Source organism: Mobula hypostoma, chromosome 13, assembly GCF_963921235.1.
Source record: "Mobula hypostoma chromosome 13, sMobHyp1.1, whole genome shotgun sequence".
Taxonomy (NCBI): Eukaryota; Metazoa; Chordata; class Chondrichthyes; order Myliobatiformes; family Myliobatidae; genus Mobula; species Mobula hypostoma.
In genome coordinates, this window is record NC_086109.1 from 56,692,419 (window position 1) to 56,713,707 (window position 21,289).

A 21,289-nucleotide genomic window follows, 5' to 3' on the forward strand; every position below is an offset into this window, starting at 1 on the left:
TGGATGGTAGTGACAATTGAGAAATGATTATTCACTGTTTCCTTTGCTTGAAAGTATTGGGTCCCTCAGTACGAACATGACACAAAATGTAAATCATCGGTTAAACTAAAGCAGCACAAGATTGAAACGATAAGGTGGAGCAATTTCTTAAAAGGAGGCTGTGTATTCTATACAGCCAGCCAAACCAGTTATCGTGCATGCCTAGAAAACCAGTTTGGTTTCAATTATGCTGACATTAATATTGCACACTTGTTAAAAAAGTAGAATTACTGCTCTTCATGTGAAAGAGATAAAAGCATATTTGGGATTTTTCTTGTTAGAATATGTAAACACAAACATTAACAACAAGGCACTGATTTCAGTCTATGCTGAAACAGAAGGAAAAGAAGTCATGGTACAGCCTTTCACACCCTCTGTATGTTGCCAAGCAGATGTACAAAAGTACCTATTTTGCTTTAAATCGGTACTTTTGTACACCCCATTTGGCAACATGGTCACCCTGAGATGCAGTACAGCAGAGCCAAGCTCCAAGAAGCAGCAAGCTAACTGTTGTGGTATCATTTGAGGGGGAAGCGTCGGTCATGATCTCACTGGTCCTGTTCACTAGTGAACACATTCACTAGCAAGGGGAGAATGGAGCAGGTTAAACGTCAGGGATTGGTGATGGAGCAGTTTTCCAAGTTTTTAAAATTGTGGATGGTTTGCAACCTGAGATGGCAGTATTAACAAATATAGAAATGTACTAATGTGCTATTAACTGATGCTGATTGGCTGGAATATAAATGTATTGAACTAACACTGGGAAACTACAGGAAAGAGGCTTGGTTCTTTGCCCAGGTTTACAATGAGGCTGAAGGAACAAAGCTCTGCTTTCTCCCTTTTCTAAAGCTGCTTGAACTTGTCAAAAGTGTTGTGACAGGAGTTCAGTTTGGATTCTGAACGGGTGATTCAGTTGCCTAGAACCCAGCGAACATTTTAAAGTGGCAACATTTCAAACCTGAAGGCTTACTTTCTGTTTTGTTTTGGAATTTAGCGGTTTTTATATTCATCAAGTGGACTTTGCTGAGAACATAGGGAATGGTTAGATAGTGTGGCCAAGATTCTCCAGGTTATTGGTGCCGTCTTGGAAAAGGTGATGAATGCCTGTGAATCACCGCTGATTGAGTTTAACACAGGAGAGATGAATGAGAAGAATGCACATGACCTCCCTCAGGACTGGCTGTCCACCACTCACCAGTCTTTCCCCATGAAGTTGCAGGAGATGAAACAGCTATCCAGTAAGATAACTTACATCAGGAACCTATGGCAGCCCGCAGGACTAAATATTGAATTAAGTAATTTCAGAAAATCAGCCACTCCTGTTTGTGTCGGTACTGCCTAGTTCTGTTACGGGGTTGTGACCTAAACCATTAGCTATCTCCACAGATGCTGCCCAACTATTTGAGGATCTCTGGCAAGTACTATTTTTTTTATACCTTTTGGAAAAATCTGCAGAATTACCCACCCAGTCTTTTTTTGGAAGTGTGTGTGCGCGTACCAGCTCAGCTCTGACAAGTGAAACTTTCTCCCCATTTCAAACACCTCAGACCATATTATTAAAATGCAGTCTGTTACAATTGCTTTCTTGATGGGCTTCAATCAGCGTGCTCAGTTGTTTGTTGCTGAGGATGTGCAAGGTTTAAAAAGACCTCGCGGCTTTTTGAGACTTTTTGGTGGGCTTTAATCATAGTGGTCTGTTGGACACTTGTGAAAAGCCAATAAAAAGAAGTTGTGTTTAAGCAGAATGACCATTGTGGGAGCGGCCATTGTGTGAGTGGAACAGTGTTAGAGTGGTTAGTTTCAGGCTTCGGCTCAAGAGGCCATTTCTGTTTTCTTTGTCTATTAGTGCATAGTTTGGTGAGAATGAGTCCTGGGTCAGTGATGTTTTTTGTGCAAGATGTGAGAACTCGGGGAGACTTGTCTCTCTGACAACTCCATCTGCACTAGGTGCATCCAGCTTCAACTCCTTACAAACCCTATTAGAGATCTGAATCTGCAGTTGAATGACCTTTGGCTCTTATGGGAGAGTGGAGAGGTGATAGGCATGAGCTGCAGGGAGGTATTCACCCCCAAGTTGTAGGAGAAAGCTAGCTGGGTGACCGTCAGAAGAGGGAGGGGGTATAGGCAGCCAATGCAGAGTACCACTGTGGCTGTTTCCCTCAAAATGGAGCTCCAAGGAGTGCAGAAGGAAAGTGGGATCTGGGAATACAGATCCATAATTCCTTGAAAGTGGCATTACAGGTAGATATGATTGTAAAGACAGCTTTTGGCACATTGGCCTCCATAAATCAAAGTATTGAGTACAGGATTTGGGATGTTATGTTGAAGTTGTATAAAATGTTGATGCAGCCTAACTTGGAGTATTGTGTACAGTTTTAGTCACCTATCTACAGGAAAGATGTCAGTAAGATTGAAAGAGTGCAGAGAAATTTAACAAGAAAGTTGGCAGAACTTGAGGACCTGAATTATAGGAAAAAGTTGAATTGATTAGGACTTTGTTTCCTAGAGTGTAGAAGAATGAGGGGAGATTTGATGGAGGTATACAAAATTATAAGGGGCATAGACAGGGTAAATGCAAGCTGGCTCTTTCCACTGAGGTAGAACTGGAGGTTATGGGTTAAGGGTAAAGTTGAAATGTTTAAGAGGAAAATGAGGGGGAATTTCTTCACTCAAAGGGTGGTAAGAGTGTGGAATTTGCTGCCAGCAGAAGTTGTGTATGATGCTTTGATTTCAACATTTAAGAGAAATTTGGATAGGTACATGAAGGGATGGGTGTGAAGGGCTATGGTCCGGATGCAGGTTAATGGCACTAGGCAGATTAATGGTTTGACATGGACTAGATGGGCAGAAAGGCTTCTTTATGTGCTTTAGTTTTCTTTGACTATGACTGTATACTGCTTTGGATACTGTTCGTGGAGGGGAGGGGGAAAAGAGCATTGGAGAAAAGCCAGAGCAACCATGTCTCTGGCACTGACTGTGCCTCTGTGGCTGAGTAGGGAAGTGGGGAGAGAAGAGAAGTGCAGCAGCGATAGGGGATTCCACAGGTGTTAGGTAAATTGAAGGGATTGAAGGCAGATAAATCCCCAGGGCCAGATGGTCTGCATCCCAGAGTGCTTAAGGAAGTGGCCCAAGAAATAGTGGATGCATTAGTGATAATTTTTCAAAACTCGTTAGATTCTGGACTAGTTCCTGAGGATTGGAGGGTGGCTAATGTAACCCCACTTTTTAAAAAAGGAGGGAGAGAGAAACCGGGGAATTATAGGCCGGTTAGCCTAACGTCGGTGGTGGGGAAACTGCTGGAGTCAGTTATCAAGGATGTGATAACAGCACATTTGGAAAGCGGTGAAATGATCGGACAAAGTCAGCATGGATTTGTGAAAGGAAAATCATGTCTGACGAATCTCATAGAATTTTTTGAGGATGTAACTAGTACAGTGGATAGGGGAGAACCAGTGGATGTGGTATATTTGGATTTTCAAAAGGCTTTTGACAAGGTCCCACACAGGAGATTAGTGTGCAAACTTAAAGCACACGGTATTGGGGGTAAGGTATTGGTGTGGGTGGAGAATTGGTTAGCAGACAGGAAGCAAAGAGTGGGAATAAACGGGACCTTTTCAGAATGGCAGGCGGTGACTAGTGGGGTACCGCAAGGCTCAGTGCTGGGACCCCAGTTGTTTACAATATATATTAATGACTTGGATGAGGGAATTAAATGCAGCATCTCCAAGTTTGTGGATGACACAAAGCTGGGTGGCAGTGTTAGCAGTGAGGAGGATGCTAAGAGGATGCAGGGTGACTTGGATAGGTTGGGTGAGTGGGCAAACTCATGGCAGATGCAATTTAATGTGGATAAATGTGAAGTTATCCAATTTGGTGGCAAAAATAGGAAAACAGATTATTATCTGAATGGTGGCCGATTAGGAAAAGGGGAGGTGCAACGAGACCTGGGTGTCATTATACACCAGTCATTGAAAGTGGGCATGCAGGTACAGCAGGCGGTGAAAAAGGCGAACGGTATGCTGGCATTTATAGCGAGAGGATTCGAGTACAGGAGCAGGGAGGTACTACTGCAGTTGTACAAGGCCTTGGTGAGACCACACCTGGAGTATTGTGTGCAGTTTTGGTCCCCTAATCTGAGGAAAGACATCTTTGCCATAGAGGGAGTACAAAGAAGGTTCACCAGATTGATTCCTGGGATGGCAGGTCTTTCATATGAAGAAAGACTGGATGAACTGGGCTTGTACTCGTTGGAATTTAGAAGATTGAGGGGGGATCTGATTGAAACGTATAAGATCCTAAAGGGATTGGACAGGCTAGATGCGGGAAGATTGTTCCCGATGTTGGGGAGGTCTAGAACGAGGGGTCACAGTTTGAGGATAGAGGGGAAGCCTTTTAGGACCGAGGTTAGGAAAAACTTCTTCACACAGAGAGTGGTGAATCTGTGGAATTCTCTGCCACAGCAAACTGTTGAGGCCAGTTCATTAGCTATGTTTAAAAGGAAGTTAGATATGGCCCTTGTGGCTACAGGGGTCAGGGGGTATGGAGGGAAGGCTGGGTTCTGAGTTGGATGATCAGCCATGATCATAATAAATGGCGGTGCAGGCTCGAAGGGCCGAATGGCCTACTCCTGCACCTATTTTCTATGTTTCTATGTTTCTATGATAAGTTTCATCCAAGGTATCAGGGTCAGGGATGTTTTGAGATTGGGTCCACAGCATTCTACATCCAGAAGTTGTGGTACATATTGGTAGCAAAGGTATAAGGTGCTGAAGCGTGAATATACTATAGGCAGTTTGGAATAAAGCTGTAGTACAAGGCCACAAAGGTAGTAATCTCTGGATTGCTATGTGTGCCGTGTGCCATGTGCCAGTGAGAGTTAGAATAGGATGATTCGGCAGATTAATGTGTGACTGAGGAAATGGTGCGAGGGCAGAGTTTCAGATTTCTGCTTCAATAGGATCTTTTCTGGGGAAGTTATGACCTGTTTAAAAAAAAATGACAGGTTATACCTGAGCTCAAGGGGAACCAATATCCTTGCGGGCAGGTTTGGTGGAGTTTTTTTGATGGCGGGGTTAAAACTAATTTGGGAACTGGAGTGATAGAGCTGAGGATGTGCTGGTTGGTATACAAGTAGAGGCAGTGTATAGGTCAGACTGTGAGGAAGGATAGGCAGATGTTAGGGCAAATTGCAGTCAGTGTGATGAGTTCAAGTGTGTCTTTAAGCTAAATAGTAGGTTCAAAGTGAGGATAGAGTAAGGGAAGGAGAGTGTAGGAGAGGTTATGAAAGTCCCCAGAATTAGTCTAGAAAGGGATAAGAATTTAACTTCCGGTAAGATGGGGGTAAAATCGAAAAGGGTGATGAATACAGGAATGAAGGTGTTATATTTGAATGGCTGCAATACGCAGAATGAGGTAGATGCTCCTGTGGTGCATTTAGAAATTGGTAGGTGTGACGTTGTGGGCATCACTGAGTCGTGGCTGAGAAAAGCTCACAGTTGGGCTCAACATCGAAGGATATACATTGTATTGAAAGGACAGCCAGGTGGGCAGAGGGAGAATGGTGGCTCTGCTGGTAAAAAATGAAATCAAGTCCTTGGAAAGAGGTGACATAGGATCGGAAGATTTAGAATCCTTATGGGTAGAGTTAAGAAACTGTAAGGGTAAGAAGTCTCTGTGAGATATCCAGGCTCTGAACATGTCAAGCACAAATTTAATGGGAGATAGAAAAGGCACAAAAATGCCATCTTGTCAGCATGCTACAAATCACTTCTCTTGGGATCCAGTACTAACCTGATTTTCCCAATCTACCTGCATATTGAAATCCCCCAGGGTATTTCTGATAGTTCTAGAGGATTTCAATACATAGGTAGATTGGGAAAATCTAGTTGCTGATTGATCCCAACAGAATGAATTTGTAGAATGCCTTCAAGATAGTTTTTAGAGCAGCTTGTTGTTGAGCCTATTAGGGAAAAGACAATTCTGGATTGGATGTTGTGTAATAAACCTGATTTGATTAGGGAGTTTAGGTAAGGGAACACTTAAGAGGAGTGATCAGAATATGAAAAAAAATCACTTTGCATTTTTGAGAGAGCAAATCTAAAATCAGATGCATCAGAGTTGCAGTGGATTAAAGAGAATTAGAGGCATGAGAGAGGAGCTGGCCAAAGTTGGTTGGAGGGGATAATAGCAGGGATGACGGCAGAACACCAGTGACTGGAGTTTCTGGGGGCAATTCGGAAGGTGCAGGATCGCTACATCCCAACCATGAAGAAGTATTCTAAAGGGAGAATGAGGCAACTGCGAGTGATAATAGAAGTCAAAGACAGTATAAAAGCAAAAGAGAGGGCATATAATATAGCAAAGATTAGTGAGAAGCTAGAGGATCGGGAAGCTTTTAAAAACCAGCAGAAGGCAACTAAAAAAATACGGAGAGAAAAGATGAACTATGAAGATAAGGTAACCAGTAATATAAAAGAGAATAGCAAAAGTGTTTTTAGATATATAAAAAGTGAAAGAGAGGTGAGCGTGGATAATGAACTGCTGGAAAATGATGCAGGAGAGATGGTAATAGGGGACACATAAATGGTGGAGGAACTGACTAAGTATTTTGTGTCCATCTTCACTGTGGAAGACACTAGCAGTATGCCAGAAATTTGAGTGTGTTGGTGGGGGAGGGGGGCAGAAGTGAATGTAGTTGCTATTACTATGAAGAAGCTGTTTGGTAAACTGAAAGGTCTGAAGGTAGATAAGTCACTTGGACCAAATTGACTACACCCCGGAGTTCTGAAAGAGGTAGCTGAAGAGATTATGGAGGCATTAGTGGTTTCCCCCCCTTAGAATCATTAAATTTGGGAATGGTTCCAGAGCACTGGAAAATTGCAAAGGTTACTTCACTCTTTAAGAAGGGAGGGAGAAGAAGGAAATTTTAGGCCAGTTAGCCTAATATCAGTAGTTGGTAGCATGTTGGAGCCCATTCTTAAGGGTGAGGTTTTGGGATTCTTGGAAGCCCATGATAAAATAGCTGAAGCCAGTATGGTTCCTTTAAGGGAAAACCTTGCCAGACAAATCTGTTAGAATTCTTTGAGGAAATAACAGGCGGGATAGAAAAAGGAGAGTCAGTGGAGAGTCATTTGTTTTCTAGGATTTTCAGAATGCCTTTGATGTTAACAAGATAAGCTGCTTAACAAGATAAGAGTATTAAAGATAGTAGCATGAGTAGAAGATTGGCTGATTGGCAGGAGGCAAAGAATAGCAATAAAGAGGGTCTTTTTTGGTTAGCTGCTGGTGACTAGTGGTGTTCTGCAGGGGCTTGTTTTCACGTTATGTTAATGATTTTGATAACGGAATTGATAGCTTTGTAGCTGGCCAAGTTTGTGGACAATACAAAGATAGGTGGAGGGGCAGGTAGTGTTGAGGAAACAGGGAGTCTTTTAAAGGATTTAGACAGATTAGGAGAATGGGAAAATAAGTGGCAGATGGAATATAGTGTAGGGATGTGTATGGTCATGCACTTTGGTAGAAGGAATAAAGATGTAGATTATTTTCTAAATGGGTCGAGGGTGAAATTCTGAAATCAGAGCTGCAAAGGAATTTGAAAGTCCTAATGCAGGAATTGCAAGAGATTAACTTTTGGGTTGAGTTGGGTAAGAAATGCAAATGCAGTGTTAGCATTCATTTCGAAAGGACTAGAATACAAAGTGAAGGATGTGATGCTAGGGCTTTATAAGACATGGTCAGATCACGTTTGGAGTATTGTGAACAATTTTGGGCCCCTTATCTAAGAAAGGATGTGTTGACATTGGAGAGGGTCCAGAGAAGTTTCACAAAAATGATCCTGGGAATGAAAGGGTTAATGTATGAGGAGCATTTGTTGGTGCTTGGCCTGTACTCACAAGATCTTATAAGAATGAGGGAGGACCTCATTGAAATCTATCGAATATTGAAAGGCTTAAATGGAGTGGATGTGGCGAGGATGTTTCATGTAGTGGGGGAGTTTTGGACCAGAGGGCACAGCCTCAGATTACAAGGATGAGATGAGGAATTTTTTTAGCCAGAGGGTAGCGAATCTGTGGAATTCATTGCCACTGACAGGTTGGAGGTCAAATCATTAGGTATATTTAAAGTGGAGGTTGATAGGTTCTTGATTAGTATGGGTGTCAAAAGTTACGGGGAGAAGGCAGGAAAATGGGATGATAAATCAGCCATGATGGAATGGCAGAGTAGACTTGAAGGGCAGAATAGCTGAACTTTGCTCCTGTCGTATGAAATGGATGAGCACCAGAAGATCCTGTCTTTTGATGCAATTGATTAAAGGTGTGTGACGAAGTGATCACCCAGCCTACAAAGTCTCACTGATGTAGGTGAGGCTACACTGGGAGCAGCAGAGAGAATAGATTCCCAGATGAAGCGGATGCTGTACACAGGGATGGGCTTCTAGCATTTACTCCCCTCCTACAAGTGAGGATGTACGGATCTGTCAGTAGATGTTCTGGAGAAGTCAATTTCCAGCATTTTCCCTCAGCCCCAGTGCTGTGGCAAGTCTTTGCGGTGTAGACTAATTGATACAGCATTTAAAACAGGCCCTTCAGCCCAGCTTGTCCATGCTGTAAATCTTTGCTAATCCCATCTGCCTGCATATGACCCATATCCTTCACCTTTCCTGTCCATACACTTGTCCAAATATCATACAACTTTTAATGTAGCATCTGTCTCAGCCACTTCCTCTGATAGTTTGTTCTACATATCCACCACACTCCGTGTGAAAATTTACCCCTCAGCTCTGCTTTAAATCTTTCACCTCTTACCTCTAACTTGTACTGTTAAGTTTAGACCTCTGGGACCATCTGCCCTTCATAATCTAATATACCTCTATCACAGGGGTTGCCAGTGATGTATTTAACTGTGTGTTTTGACGTGTAAGTGAATCTGGTATCGCAAAGCAGCTAATTAACCCTGATTCTGACCAAGTCTACATGACGTAGCAACCCCGGTACTCAATGCCCTACCCAGTGAACGCAAGCATACCATACTCCACCTTCGCGGTCCCGTGTACGTGTCACTCCTTTCAAAGACTATGTATTTACATTCCAGGGTCGTTCTGTTCAACAACTAACCCCCGGCTCCTATGATTCACCATGCATGTCCTGTCTTGCTTTAACTTTATTGCCGTCACTAGCACATGGCACAGGATGTTACCCAGAGATTCAAACTGAAAAATCCTGTTTGTTAACATTCTGCCAAACTCTTATAATTCACTCTGTTGGATTTTCCTTTCTTTTTTTTCCTTGTATCTATATCTATATCTGAGTTGGGCAATGGCCAAGTGGTTAAGACATTCGTTTAGTGATCTGAAGGTTGCTAGTTTGAGCCTCAGCTGTGGCAGCGTGTTTGTGTCCTTGAACAAGGCACTTAACCACACATTGCCCTGGTGTCTGTGCAAGGAGTGGTGCCCCACACAGACTTCCAATCTGCGCCTTGTAAGGCATGAAAATGCCCGACGCAGACCTCTCATGGTCTGAGTCAACGTTCCCTCCCTCCCCTTCTCTCCCCTCCCCATCTATAACTCTGCACCCTCCCTCATGAGAATGTTCTGCGGCAGTTCAGAGATATCCACCTTGGCACCAAGGAGACAATGTACCACCCTGGTATCCTATGTTGCAGATTCCACCCTCTGCTGTGCATCAGAGCCAGTCCTTATTCCACAGACTTGGCTCCTGCTGCTGCTCTCCTGAAAGGCCATTCCTCCAACAGGGCCCAGAACTGTACCTTCGTTACCGAGGGGATTGGCCATAGGGGAATCCTGCACTCTTTGTCTGCTCTTTCTGCCTCTCCTGGTAGAGTACACAGGGTTGAAGAGGTGTGTGGGTGTTGGGAGCTGGAAAGGACCTTGCCCAGAGAACAGCAGAGACAATTTTGATTGCCATTAAACCATAGACTCTGGATTAACTACGGATTAAATTGTTTGGAATTTTTTTGAATGACGTTGACATTCAGAAAAAACCAAGAACATACTAAAATGATTTTAAATTGATAAAACTGTTAAAATTGAAGAGATATTAGAAACTTTAAGAAAAGAAACAATGAAAAGCATTCAAACTAATTCAAACTATTAGGGAGAATATTTAATCCCTCGAGAAGTCAGCAGGGTTGATATCCGAGTACCAGGTTTAAGTTTAGTTGGGTTTAAGTAGAGTGGCACTGCTGCAGCCTCACAGGGAGCTGTCATAAGTTGCATGCATTTTTTATCCTGCACAATCCAGTCCAGGAACGCAAGTGGTCCCTAGTCAATAGTGAATCTTTTCAACAAAAACCAATGACTGCAGATGTTGGAAATCAAAAGCATTAGAAAAGAAACACAGTCAGTGAATTACAACCTGCAAGAATAACTGGTTAGTGTTGCTCTGGAGTTGATCATTGTCAGCTAAAAGTTTTAACCAAAATACTAGGCATTGACAGCAAAATCTGATTTAATGTGTGAAATGCTGATCCACTATGAACCTTGTGATCAGTTTTAAAGACAAAGTTCAGTTGCTATCCCTTTTGTTTAATAAACAGCATTATTTTGGTGAATGGGAATTCCAGAGATTCTTTTATCAGTACTGAGGAACATTATAATCTGAATGGTTCCTGCACTCACCTTGGAGAGCTGCCATAGCTCAACGTCAGTTTGAAATATTCTGCTGGAGTTGGCTGGATGATCAACAAATTACTTTTTGGCAACAGCTTTGGATAGAGACAGTTTTGGTTGTAGAAAAGGATGCTAAACTGTGTCAGTGAAAATGATACAATATGGAATCTTAGCAAGGAATTGTTAAGATTTGTAACTTAAACTTACTTCAAAAGGAAGACTCAGGAGTCCGGGAATGTAGATCTAGCTTTGTTTACTTTAAGCGAAGCGCTTGTGTATACTTTCCATGGAACCTGTAACACTAACACACATACACACATACACACACACACTCACATTCTCAAATATTCTTGAAGTATTAAATACACAACAGCCCTCCCTGCTTAGCTATAAACTACAACTGAAAAGAGAATGCATCAACTATATACACACTACACTATATAATACAACTACTGTATACTGACACCCACAGCACAGTGAATTTTAAATTGTCCCATTCAGGCCTAAAGGCTTAATCGCTGTGGAGGATTTCTTACTCCTGTGGGATAACATCTTTCCTGCTTTCCTGACAAGGGGGTCACTCTACTTGGCAGGTGAGACTTGTGACTGTGAAGTAACCTCATATTCTGGGGCCCCCTCCAAGGTGGTTGTAGGAGTTGATTACGAGACTGGAGGAAGTAGTTCTGATGGCGGTAGCCAACTTTTTTTTTCTAATTTGTGTATCTTGATCTTGGGAAGGTGCATTTAATTCACTGGAATGTTCTTTTATTAATTCTTCTATTGCTCCCTTTACGATCTGATCTCTCCTCTTGGTTTCCTCATCCACAACATCATCTGACAAATTGTCTGTTTTCTTATCTCCACTGACTCCTTTCTTTTGGCCTTCCATTCCTCCAGTTTGGCTTTGGACTTTGCAACTACTTTTTCAAGCTGCTTTTTTGACTCCCACTTGAAGTTCATGCAATAACCTTAAAGAACGCTGAGTATATTTTGGTTCTTTATGCTCACAAAAGCCAAATGCTTGCAACTTTCCTGAAGCTCCTTGAAATCTCTTCCACCTTAAAACTAAGTCAAATTTTTCAAGCATCTGCCTGGTTAGCATGTCAGAAGCTTTCCCCGATATGTTGCATACAAAAACTGTTGTAATTGGACCACTGCTTTCGTCACTTTCACGCTTCCTCTGAGCAGCATGGTCCTTCCTTGGTCCAATATGCTTTCTAACCCGAGGCAGAGAAGATGGCATCAGTGCTTGTTAGGTAACAGTTTATCGTGGAGACATTTTGTGGCATTATTCAGTACCTTTCTTAATTCACTTTCAGTTGACTTTTTTGCAGGGGATGAGGCATGCAAATTGTGGATTGATCTCCAATCAAGTTGTAGTTGTCTTAGCCAATCACAACCCCACAATGCTGGCCCTTCTATTTTTACCACATACAAGCTTAATGTGGCTTGTGGGTTGTTGTATTTCACTGTTACTAATGTCATTCCCACAGGAGTTATCTTTTCTCCAGTATAAATTCTTAGTTGGATATCCACAGGCTTAAGTTTAGTATCTTTGAAATGCCTCTCAACTCATTTTGTGGAATGACTGAAACAGCCAAACCAGCGTCCAATTCCATTTTAATTAACTTTCCATTCACTTCTGGTGTAAGCCATATTGCTTGTCTCCTGGTAGTTTTCAAATTGTAAATCTTAAGGCTAGTCATTCCTGTGTCACTCTCATCATTATCAGATTTTTCATCAACAGCATGCAGATTAGTGCTCTTTTTGAAACTACAACTTGACTTTTTAGCTTTTTTCTCTTCCCTGAGCAGTCCATTTGTTTTTGTCTGCCTGACATGTTCTTTGTATGTGCCCTACTTTGTTTCATTTTCTGCCTCTTTCACCTTTAAACCTGCACTTGGTTGGTGTATGTGAGCCTCTACCATAATGGTAACATAATTTGTTCGGCCAGGCCTCTTTCTGTTTAGATGTTGCAAGTTTGTTCATACTCAATTTCATTCCTGACTGCATCTCAATTGCATCTCTACCTGCGGTTTCAATCGAAACGATAATTTCAACTGCTCTTTTACATATAAGTGTGTGCTTCAGTTAGGAACCATTTTGAATGTTGTTTTGTAAGATTCCACAAACTAAACAATCTCTTGGTGCATCAATAACCCATTACCGAACTGACAATGCTCAGACAATCTCTTCCATTCAGCACCGTACACTGAAATGACCTCCCCTTTTGATTCTGCTTATGAAACCTAAAGCATTCTGCAATCAACAATGGCTTCAGTTCTAAATGTTCCATTACTTTGACAATATCAGCAATGCTCATTTCTGCTGGTTTGGTTGGAGCAGTTAAACTTTGAAGCAAACTGTATGCCTTTAAACCCGACGCAGTCAGCAAAATCGGTAGTTGTTTCTCATTGGCTATTTCATTTCCTTCAAAATATTCTTGAATTAGCTCAGTATACGTGAGACAGTTACCTGTTATGTAATCAAATGTGTATATCTTTCTGATGTAGTCAGCCATTTGTTTTTTATGATTAATATCACCTGGTGCTTACTGTTTATGAACCCGTGAATTCTTCTGTTTTCTGACTTTATTTTTGAGCACTCAATTCTGTCCTCCCTTCTGAAGAACGTGCTGCGCTGCTTTTAAAAAAAAACTTGACTGTTTATGCACTTCCTGGGCTGCGTTTTTTTACTTGTTCCTTGCTGTATTTTTTTAGTTAGGATATCTCACTATGCTTCCACAGGTCAATAGCCGTTTCGGGTTCATTTTAAAAATACCTAGCCGCAAATGTTATGTTTTGTAATCTTAAAACATTGAACTAATTCAAAAGGGAGACACGGGAGTCCAGGAATACGGGTCTAACTTCGAGTTTACTTTAAGTGAGGCACACTCACATCATGTGGTAACGTGATGACATGCGCAATTCACGTATTTATACATATAACCTGTAATGAATTATTTAAACACACACACACACATACAAGATTACTCAAATATTATTGAATTATTAAATACACAGGAATGTTCTGTGAAAGTTGGCGTATTTCTAATCTTCTCAGTGTGGCACTGTGTCTGACATGGAAGGGCAGAGCAAATAGCAACTGATAGGCTAATCTCAGTAAGAGTACTATCCTACAATTTTAAACAGAGCCCTTCCCTCTTGGAGAGGAATAGGAATTTATCTATTGTTACTTTCCTCTGTAGTTTCAAGCCTATGTACTTAACCTTTAATTTTCCAGGGCCCAGGGATCACTTATGACAACATAGTCATATGTCACAGTGGACATAAACAAAACTTGCTCTGAGTTAGGAAGCCTGAACTTTGGTTGACCCACTTGGTAAGGGCCAACGTATTCACTCTGAAGTAACCCCCCCCCCACTTTATCAAACAAAATATTACAGTAAAGTGATTGTTGAGATAAGGTCTCGGTTTCCATCACTATTTATTATATTCGAACAGTTGCCAAACTTCTGCCTTCTCCTGCCTTGGGGCTTCTCTCACCAGCCCTGCTCAGATGGGATAACTATTTCAATTGCATTTCATGACCCACCCATATCTCCTATATCATCCCAGCCTCCTCCTCGCCATGGTTCAAGACCCAGTTCTCCCACACCAAGTTTAGATCAAACCTTTTACCGCTCTGATCTTTAATTTTTGCCTGTTTGCATGTAATCGTCACCCATGTGGTTCTACTTTACAATTTTCTCCCAAGCTATTCATAACCTCCCAGTGGAAGGTCCTTACTGGTCCTACCAACAGAATGTACACCATGGCAATGGGATCCTAAACCCTCCCAAGTTCCTCTTCATCCCAAACATCTTGAATGTGGCAGCAGGCAGGCAGTGTTGACATTCCTTCTCCCACATGGTATCTGTTCCCTTGACTGTGTTATCCTCCATAATTACTGCATTTCTTTTCTCTCCACCGCTTGCATGATACGCTGTGCCTCACCATCACTTGTACAAGGGACAAGAACCTTGTTACTCTTGGACAGCTGTAAGGTTAGATGGTCTCTGCGTTACCTACCTGCCTGTCCTGTGGTCACACCATCCTGTCCCCAATTGCTCAACAATTCATAATTATTTTTCAGGAGGGTATTATATTAAATATTATCTCGGTAACCTTCCCAAGATGTTTCACAGACTCCAGCTCATCAACCCTGATCTAAAGTTCCTTGAGCAGTGGACACTTGGTGCAGATGTGGTCACTGCTCACCACAGTGGGGTCTACCATCTCCCACATGTTGCACCCACAACACGTCACCTGCTCAGTTATCTCTGTTCTAATTAATTAGTAGAATTAATGAGATTGGATTTTGCCACCGGGCATTTCTTGTTCATATTGAGATGCCCTGATTTAAATAGTGAAATATGTGTGGCATTCTTCAGCACAGGTAATTCACACCACTCTTGCCTTTATTGTTTAAATGGCAGCATTTACTACAGGCAAGTGTATTCCTATTGTCCACCTGTCTACATTGTTTAGGAGCTGTGAATCCCATTTGTTCTGTTGTTAAGTGCTTTTATCTTGATCGACCAGAGGCATTTCTGCATTTTTTGTCTTCAAATGAAATTTATGCCAGCTACTTCTTTTTACCATTCCTTCGTTACTTCCATTGCATCAACACCACACATGAAAGTGCCAAACGCTGATGTCACGGCAATCTATCCACATACAGTATGTGCTTGCGTTGTGACAGCAACAGCTGTGATAGGGCTCTGTTATGATCAGATACAGGAAATACAATGCTGAAGGAACTCAGATTTCTCTCCAAGCTCTGTGACTGGCTCCATTCCCACGACCTGGATGATTTGAATTGGGGATCTCTCGATTCTCTTGATTGCTTCCTTGAATGAAAAGGGCCCTGTCATCAGTGTTTCACTTTACAAAAAACAACTGTGCAATTATAGCAAAACCCTCCATTCCTCTGTTCTAACCATTTCACACTGAAGGCAGCATGCAGTTTACCTTCTTAACTACTTGTGTATTTACCTGCTAATTTTTTGTGACACATCGTGTAACCTTCACTCTTTTGCAGTTTCTCTCCATTTAGATCATGCAACTTTTGATTCCTTTTACTGAAGTCCGTGACTCACACATTTAACTCTGCCAGGTTCTTACACAATCACTTCCTCCACCTATACCCCATTGCAGAGCCCCAATGTCCTCATTACAACATAGCCTTCCCCGTGTGCAGGAGCATTTCACTGGCTTCAGAATCAGTACTACATTGGGGATGCTGGTGGGCAGATTCCTAATTGTTATCTTTTTTGTGCATTTTCCATATTTTCAATCTCGCTTCCTCTTTACATTGATAGACAGTCACTTCTAAGCTAAACAAGTCAATAAGAAGAGACTTTTTAAGATGGGATGGGGAAAATAATTTGCTTTATTTTGATATCTATGGAGTAATGGAGAGTAGTTGGTTAGTGGAGAGAGTGGGGAACTGAATGCAGTTCCCTTAACAAGCTCTGTCAGATCAGCCGTTGGCTGAGGTTAGTCCTGTTTTCTGTCTTGTACTGGTTTTGTTCTCCTGACCATGCTGATTTGAGCTGGAGTGTGGTCTGATGGAAAGCTGTTTTTCTTTTATGCGTCGTCTGGAGTTCCTCAAGGCCTTTCCATCACATCATCAACATGTGTAATACTTTGAGAATATCAGCTTTTTCGTGTCTTGTAGTTTATCTTGGAGCCGTGTTTTCTCCATTCCATGAGAAGTTATTGTTAACTCGTAGACTGTGTTTGTTGCTATGCGTCCAAAGTATTGCTGGACACGGGGGGTGATTATATTGTGCTGTCAAGACCAATGTGGTGTTAATCTTCCTTTCTGAGATTAGCCAATTCATAGAAATGGGAAATTTTGCATACAGTAGGATAACAATTGCACACATATTGTACTGTCTCAGTACCTTTATATTTGTGTGCTGTAGCACTTACTTTTTATTCGCAATTATTTTGTAAATAACACTATTCTTTGCATTTCTGAGTAGATGCTAACTGCCTTCCATTGGCTTTGTATTTGTACTTGGCACAATGACAATAAAGTTTAATCTAATTTAATTTAATCTAACAGTTGACGAATCTCTGTGCATCTGAGGTAGGTATTTCGACTAGCTGAATTGCCCTTCATGAACTGTGTTTGTTGTAACTGCTGACGATAGAATTTGATGGATGATGATGGCATACAGTTACTTCGTGGGGTAATGTTTATGGTGCATAAGCATAAAGACCAAGATATAGGAGCAGAATTATCAGACCATTTGCCCCATCGAGTCTGCTCTGGCATTGCATTATGACTGATTTATTATCCCTCTCAACCCCACTCTCTGCCTTCTCCCTGTATCCTTTGACACCTTTACTAATCAAGAATCTATCAACTTCCATTTTAAACATACCCAATGCCTTGGCCTCCACAGCTATCTGTGGCAATGAATTCCACAGATTCACCACCCTCTGCCTGGAAAAAAAAAGTCCCTATCTCTGATTTAAAGGGACATCCTTGTATTCTGAGGCTGTGACCTCTAATTCTAGAATCCCTTACTAAAGCAAACATTTTCTCCGCATCTGCTCTATCTAGTCCTTTCAATATTCATTATGTTTCAGTGAGATCTCCCTCATTCTTCTAAACTCCAGTGAGCACAGGACTAGAGCCAGCTCATCATACATTAACCCTTTCATTCCTGCAGCCATTCTTGTGAACCTTCTCTGGACCCTCTCCAATGCCAGCACATCTTTTTATGACAAGGGACCCAAGGCTGCTCACAATACTCCAAGTGAGGTCTGACCATGTCTTAAAAAGCCTCAGTATCACATTCTTGCACTTGTATTCCCATCCTCTCAAAATGAATGCTAACATTGCATTTGCCTCTGACTCAACCTGCAAGTTAACCTTTAGGGAATCCTGCACATGGACTCCCAAGTCCCTTTGCACCTCTGCTTTTTGAATTTTCTTCTAGTTTAGAAAATAATCTAGGCTTTTATTTCTTCTATCAAAGTATATGATCATACACTTCCCTACACTATATTTCCATCTGCCATTTCTTTGTCCATTCTCCTAATCTGTCTGTCCAACTGTATCCTCCCTTCTTCCTCAACATTATCTGCCCCTTCAACTATCTTTGTATCTTCCACAAACTTGGCCACAAAGCCATCAATTCTGTCATGCAAATCATTGACAAATAATGTGAAAATAAATAGTCCCACACAAACGCTTGAGGAACACCACTGGACCACCAGATGCCAACTAGAAAAGGCCCCCTTTATTCCCTTTCTTTGTCTCCTGCCAATCAGCTAATGCTCTATTTCTGTTAGTATCTTTCCTGTAATACCATGGGCTCTTACCTTGTTTATCCACCTCCTGTGTTGCACCTTGTCAAAGGCCTTCTGATAATAAATAATGTTCATTGACTCTCCTTTGTCTATCCTGCATGTTACTTCCTCAAAGAATTCCAACAATTTCTCAGGCAAGATTTTCCCTTGAGGAAACCATGCTGACTTCATCCTATTTTATCTTATGCCTCCAATTACCCTGGATTCTCATCTTAATAATTGATTCCAATGTCTTACCAACCACTGACATCAGGCTAACTGGCCTATAATTTCCTGTCTTTTGCCTCTGTACCTTCTTCGAGTGGAGTGCCATTGCAATTTTCCAGTCCTTTGGAACCATTCCAGAATTTACTGATTTTTGAAAGATGACTACTTGTGTCTCCACAATCTCTTCAGCTACCTCTTTCAGAACCCTGTCAACTTGCCAGGCAAGCTTGGTCTGTAAGAATAGAAGAGCTATTTTATGATATTTTAGTGTGTTTGATGGCACTGTGTTAATCTTGTTTTGAACAAGCAATCTTAGTGTTATGTTAAAGGCTTACAACTTTTATCACTAAATTATTCCATCAGAGCAAAACGAAACTGGAACAAGAAAATATTGAGACCAAGCGAGCGAAGAATGCAGTAGAAGGTCAACTGAGGAACCTCATGGATGAAAAAGAAAGCTTGAAAAAGAAAGTTGACAAATTGGAAGCTGAAGTCGGTGATCTCAGTCAAATCATTGATAACACGAAGGAAGAAGAGAACAGACAGAAGGATAAACTGGCATGTGTTGAGGTAATGCAGCTGGAGAGATACGGCTTGTCTCCCTACAGTCTCCTCCTACCTGCTCTTTTTCTATAGTATTGTTGTATTTTAACGTGGCTGTAGTTCTTTGTGAAATTCACATTTTAGCTTAACACTCAGACTTCTGTGTCCAATTGAGTTGGTTAGCACTCCCGAGTTCCCGTGTACCCAAGTACCAACATGTACCAACAAGTTCACACTTTAGCATAACACTCGGACTTGTGTGTCCATGAGAAAATCTGCAGATGCTGGAAGTTCAAGCAACACACACAAAATGCTGGTGGAACGCAGCAGGCCAGGCAGCACATATAGGAAGAGGTACAGTCGACGTTTCAGGCTGAGGCCCTTCGTCAGGACTAACTGAAAGAAGAGAGAGTAAGAGATTTGAAAGTGGGAGGTGGAGGGGGAGGAGAAGATCCAAAATGATAGGAGAAGACAGGAGGGGGAGGGATAAAGCTAAGAGCTGGAAAGTTAATTGGCAACAGGGATACAGAGTTGGAGAAGGGGGAGGATCATGGGATAGGAGGCCTAGGGAGAAAGAAAGGGGGAGAGGAGGGGAGTGCTAACTAACTCCAATTGAGTTAGTTAGCACTCCCAAGTACCAACGTGTACCAACAAGTACCAACAAGTTCACATTTTAGCATAACACCCAGGCTAGTGTGTCCAATTGAGATAGTTAGCTCTCCCAAGTACCGACATGCTGAGTTGACAATAAAGCAGTGTTTCACCATCCTGAGCTTGAATTATTCACTAATCGTTCTTTGGCTGTATGGGTGGACCTTCACCTAAAGGGCTGCAGTGCATCACCTTCTCATGTGCAATTAAGGATAATCAATAAAGACTAGCTTTGCCTCTGATGCTCACATCCCGAAAAGTGATTTTTAAGAAATTATACATTTGGTATCATTGTATAAAACCAGCTTCCAAAATCATTAACTGTACAAGCAGCCAAAAGTAGCTTCAGAGAAGTATTTATATATTGCTTTTCAGTGTGAAGAATTCTAGAGTCTCGGTTCAAAGCAATTCCTTCCTTGAGGGTGTTGGGGTTTAAGGGTGTATCTTTTGAAGTATTCAATCTTTGGAGTAGAGATATCACCTCTACATTGTATTGTTTACTTTGTTTGAACTTTGCTTTAAACGCATCTGAAGTTTTGTTTTTTTTTCTGATAGTTCCATTTCATCACTGGTGTAGTCTCACGAAAGATTGTTTTGTGATATGTCAATATGGAATCCAGTAGATCTCATTTCATTGTTTAGCAAACTGGGTCTCAAAATATTCTTGTATTTCTCATTTCCTTTCCTGGAACTGATGTGCAGAAATGTAGGTATGAGTTCCTCCCGAAATAGCCTCAGACATGTGTGTCCATTTGAGATAGTTAGCACCCCCAAGTACCAACATGCTGCATTGACAGTAAAGCAGAGTTTTATTGTGTTAAAGTGTGTTCAGTGATGAACACAAAAATGATCATCACTTCAACTTTTGCAGCAAGAGAAGAAGCAATTGGAAGCAGCCTTGAGAGAAGTTGGCGATCAGGAACAGGATATCTCATTTGCAAAAAGAGCTTTGGAAAGTCAGCTGGAAGATGCCCAGGTGAGGTCTAAGCGCCAATGCATCACATAAAACCACATTATAGTGAGATGCCTGTCCAGTTACTCCTTCCCCTACACGTCCCTTTGATGTTATACTGTGGTATGATCAGTAACTTGTATGCCTCTATAACTGCCGAAGGAGGTGCATATTCCTATTGTTCCAACATGCAGTAACCAGCAACTTAAAGCAAAGTTTCACTGAAAAATTTCCCAGTCTCAAGGCAGTCTGTTGAAGACCCACTGTGTTCACATTTTAGACAAAAAGGTAGCCATTAAGTTCATGAGGATTTGTTACTGGCTGTGGATCCCAGTGTTAATTATGTGGGAACCTGAATCACCTTCTGGTTACACTGACATGACAATTCACAGCAATATTGGGGAAGCATGCAGGTCTTAACTTAACCTTTATCAGGCTACATTTTAGTATTTAGTATTTTTCTTCTCTAATGGAAATACAGTAGATTTCGTTTATTTGGCCCATCGGTTAATCACGGCAGCCAGTTATTTGGGACAACTCTGAAAGAACAAAATATTATTGAGAAAATTCCCTTTGTTTATCTGGGACCCTATGCTGCTTAATTGGGACACGAGACTTGCCGAGCAGTTTCTAACTAACATAAGTTGCGTGCATTTGTATGGCTGTTAGACATCACACTGTTCAAAAATCCGTGATTCTTTGTCACTGATAGTTAGTGAAAATTAAGCAGTAAGACAGTTCCAAACTTTTTGCTCTCTGCAGTTTCAAGCATTTAGACTTGGAGATGTTGAAACAGCCGAGAATAAAAAGAAACAATTTCACTACTTCAACAAATTAGGAACTACAGAGAAATTTGAAGGTATCAACAATAATCTTGGAAGTTACAATGAAAATGAAGATTTGGAGGATGCATTCATCACAAATTGTATAAAGGTAGTT

At 41.5% G+C, this 21,289-nt stretch overlaps 1 protein-coding gene across 7 annotated transcripts in view; it reads left to right on the forward strand.

The window, feature by feature from the left end:
• Positions 1-21,289, forward strand: part of cgnl1 (cingulin-like 1) — a 218,847-nt gene that overhangs the window by 105,633 nt on the left and 91,925 nt on the right. For all 7 annotated transcript variants that reach the window (XM_063065732.1, XM_063065731.1, XM_063065735.1 and 4 more), the window contains exons 9-10: positions 18,568-18,774; positions 20,270-20,374. In XM_063065732.1, the coding sequence (XP_062921802.1) occupies positions 18,568-18,774; positions 20,270-20,374 (312 nt within the window). The remainder of the gene's footprint in view (positions 1-18,567; positions 18,775-20,269; positions 20,375-21,289) is intronic.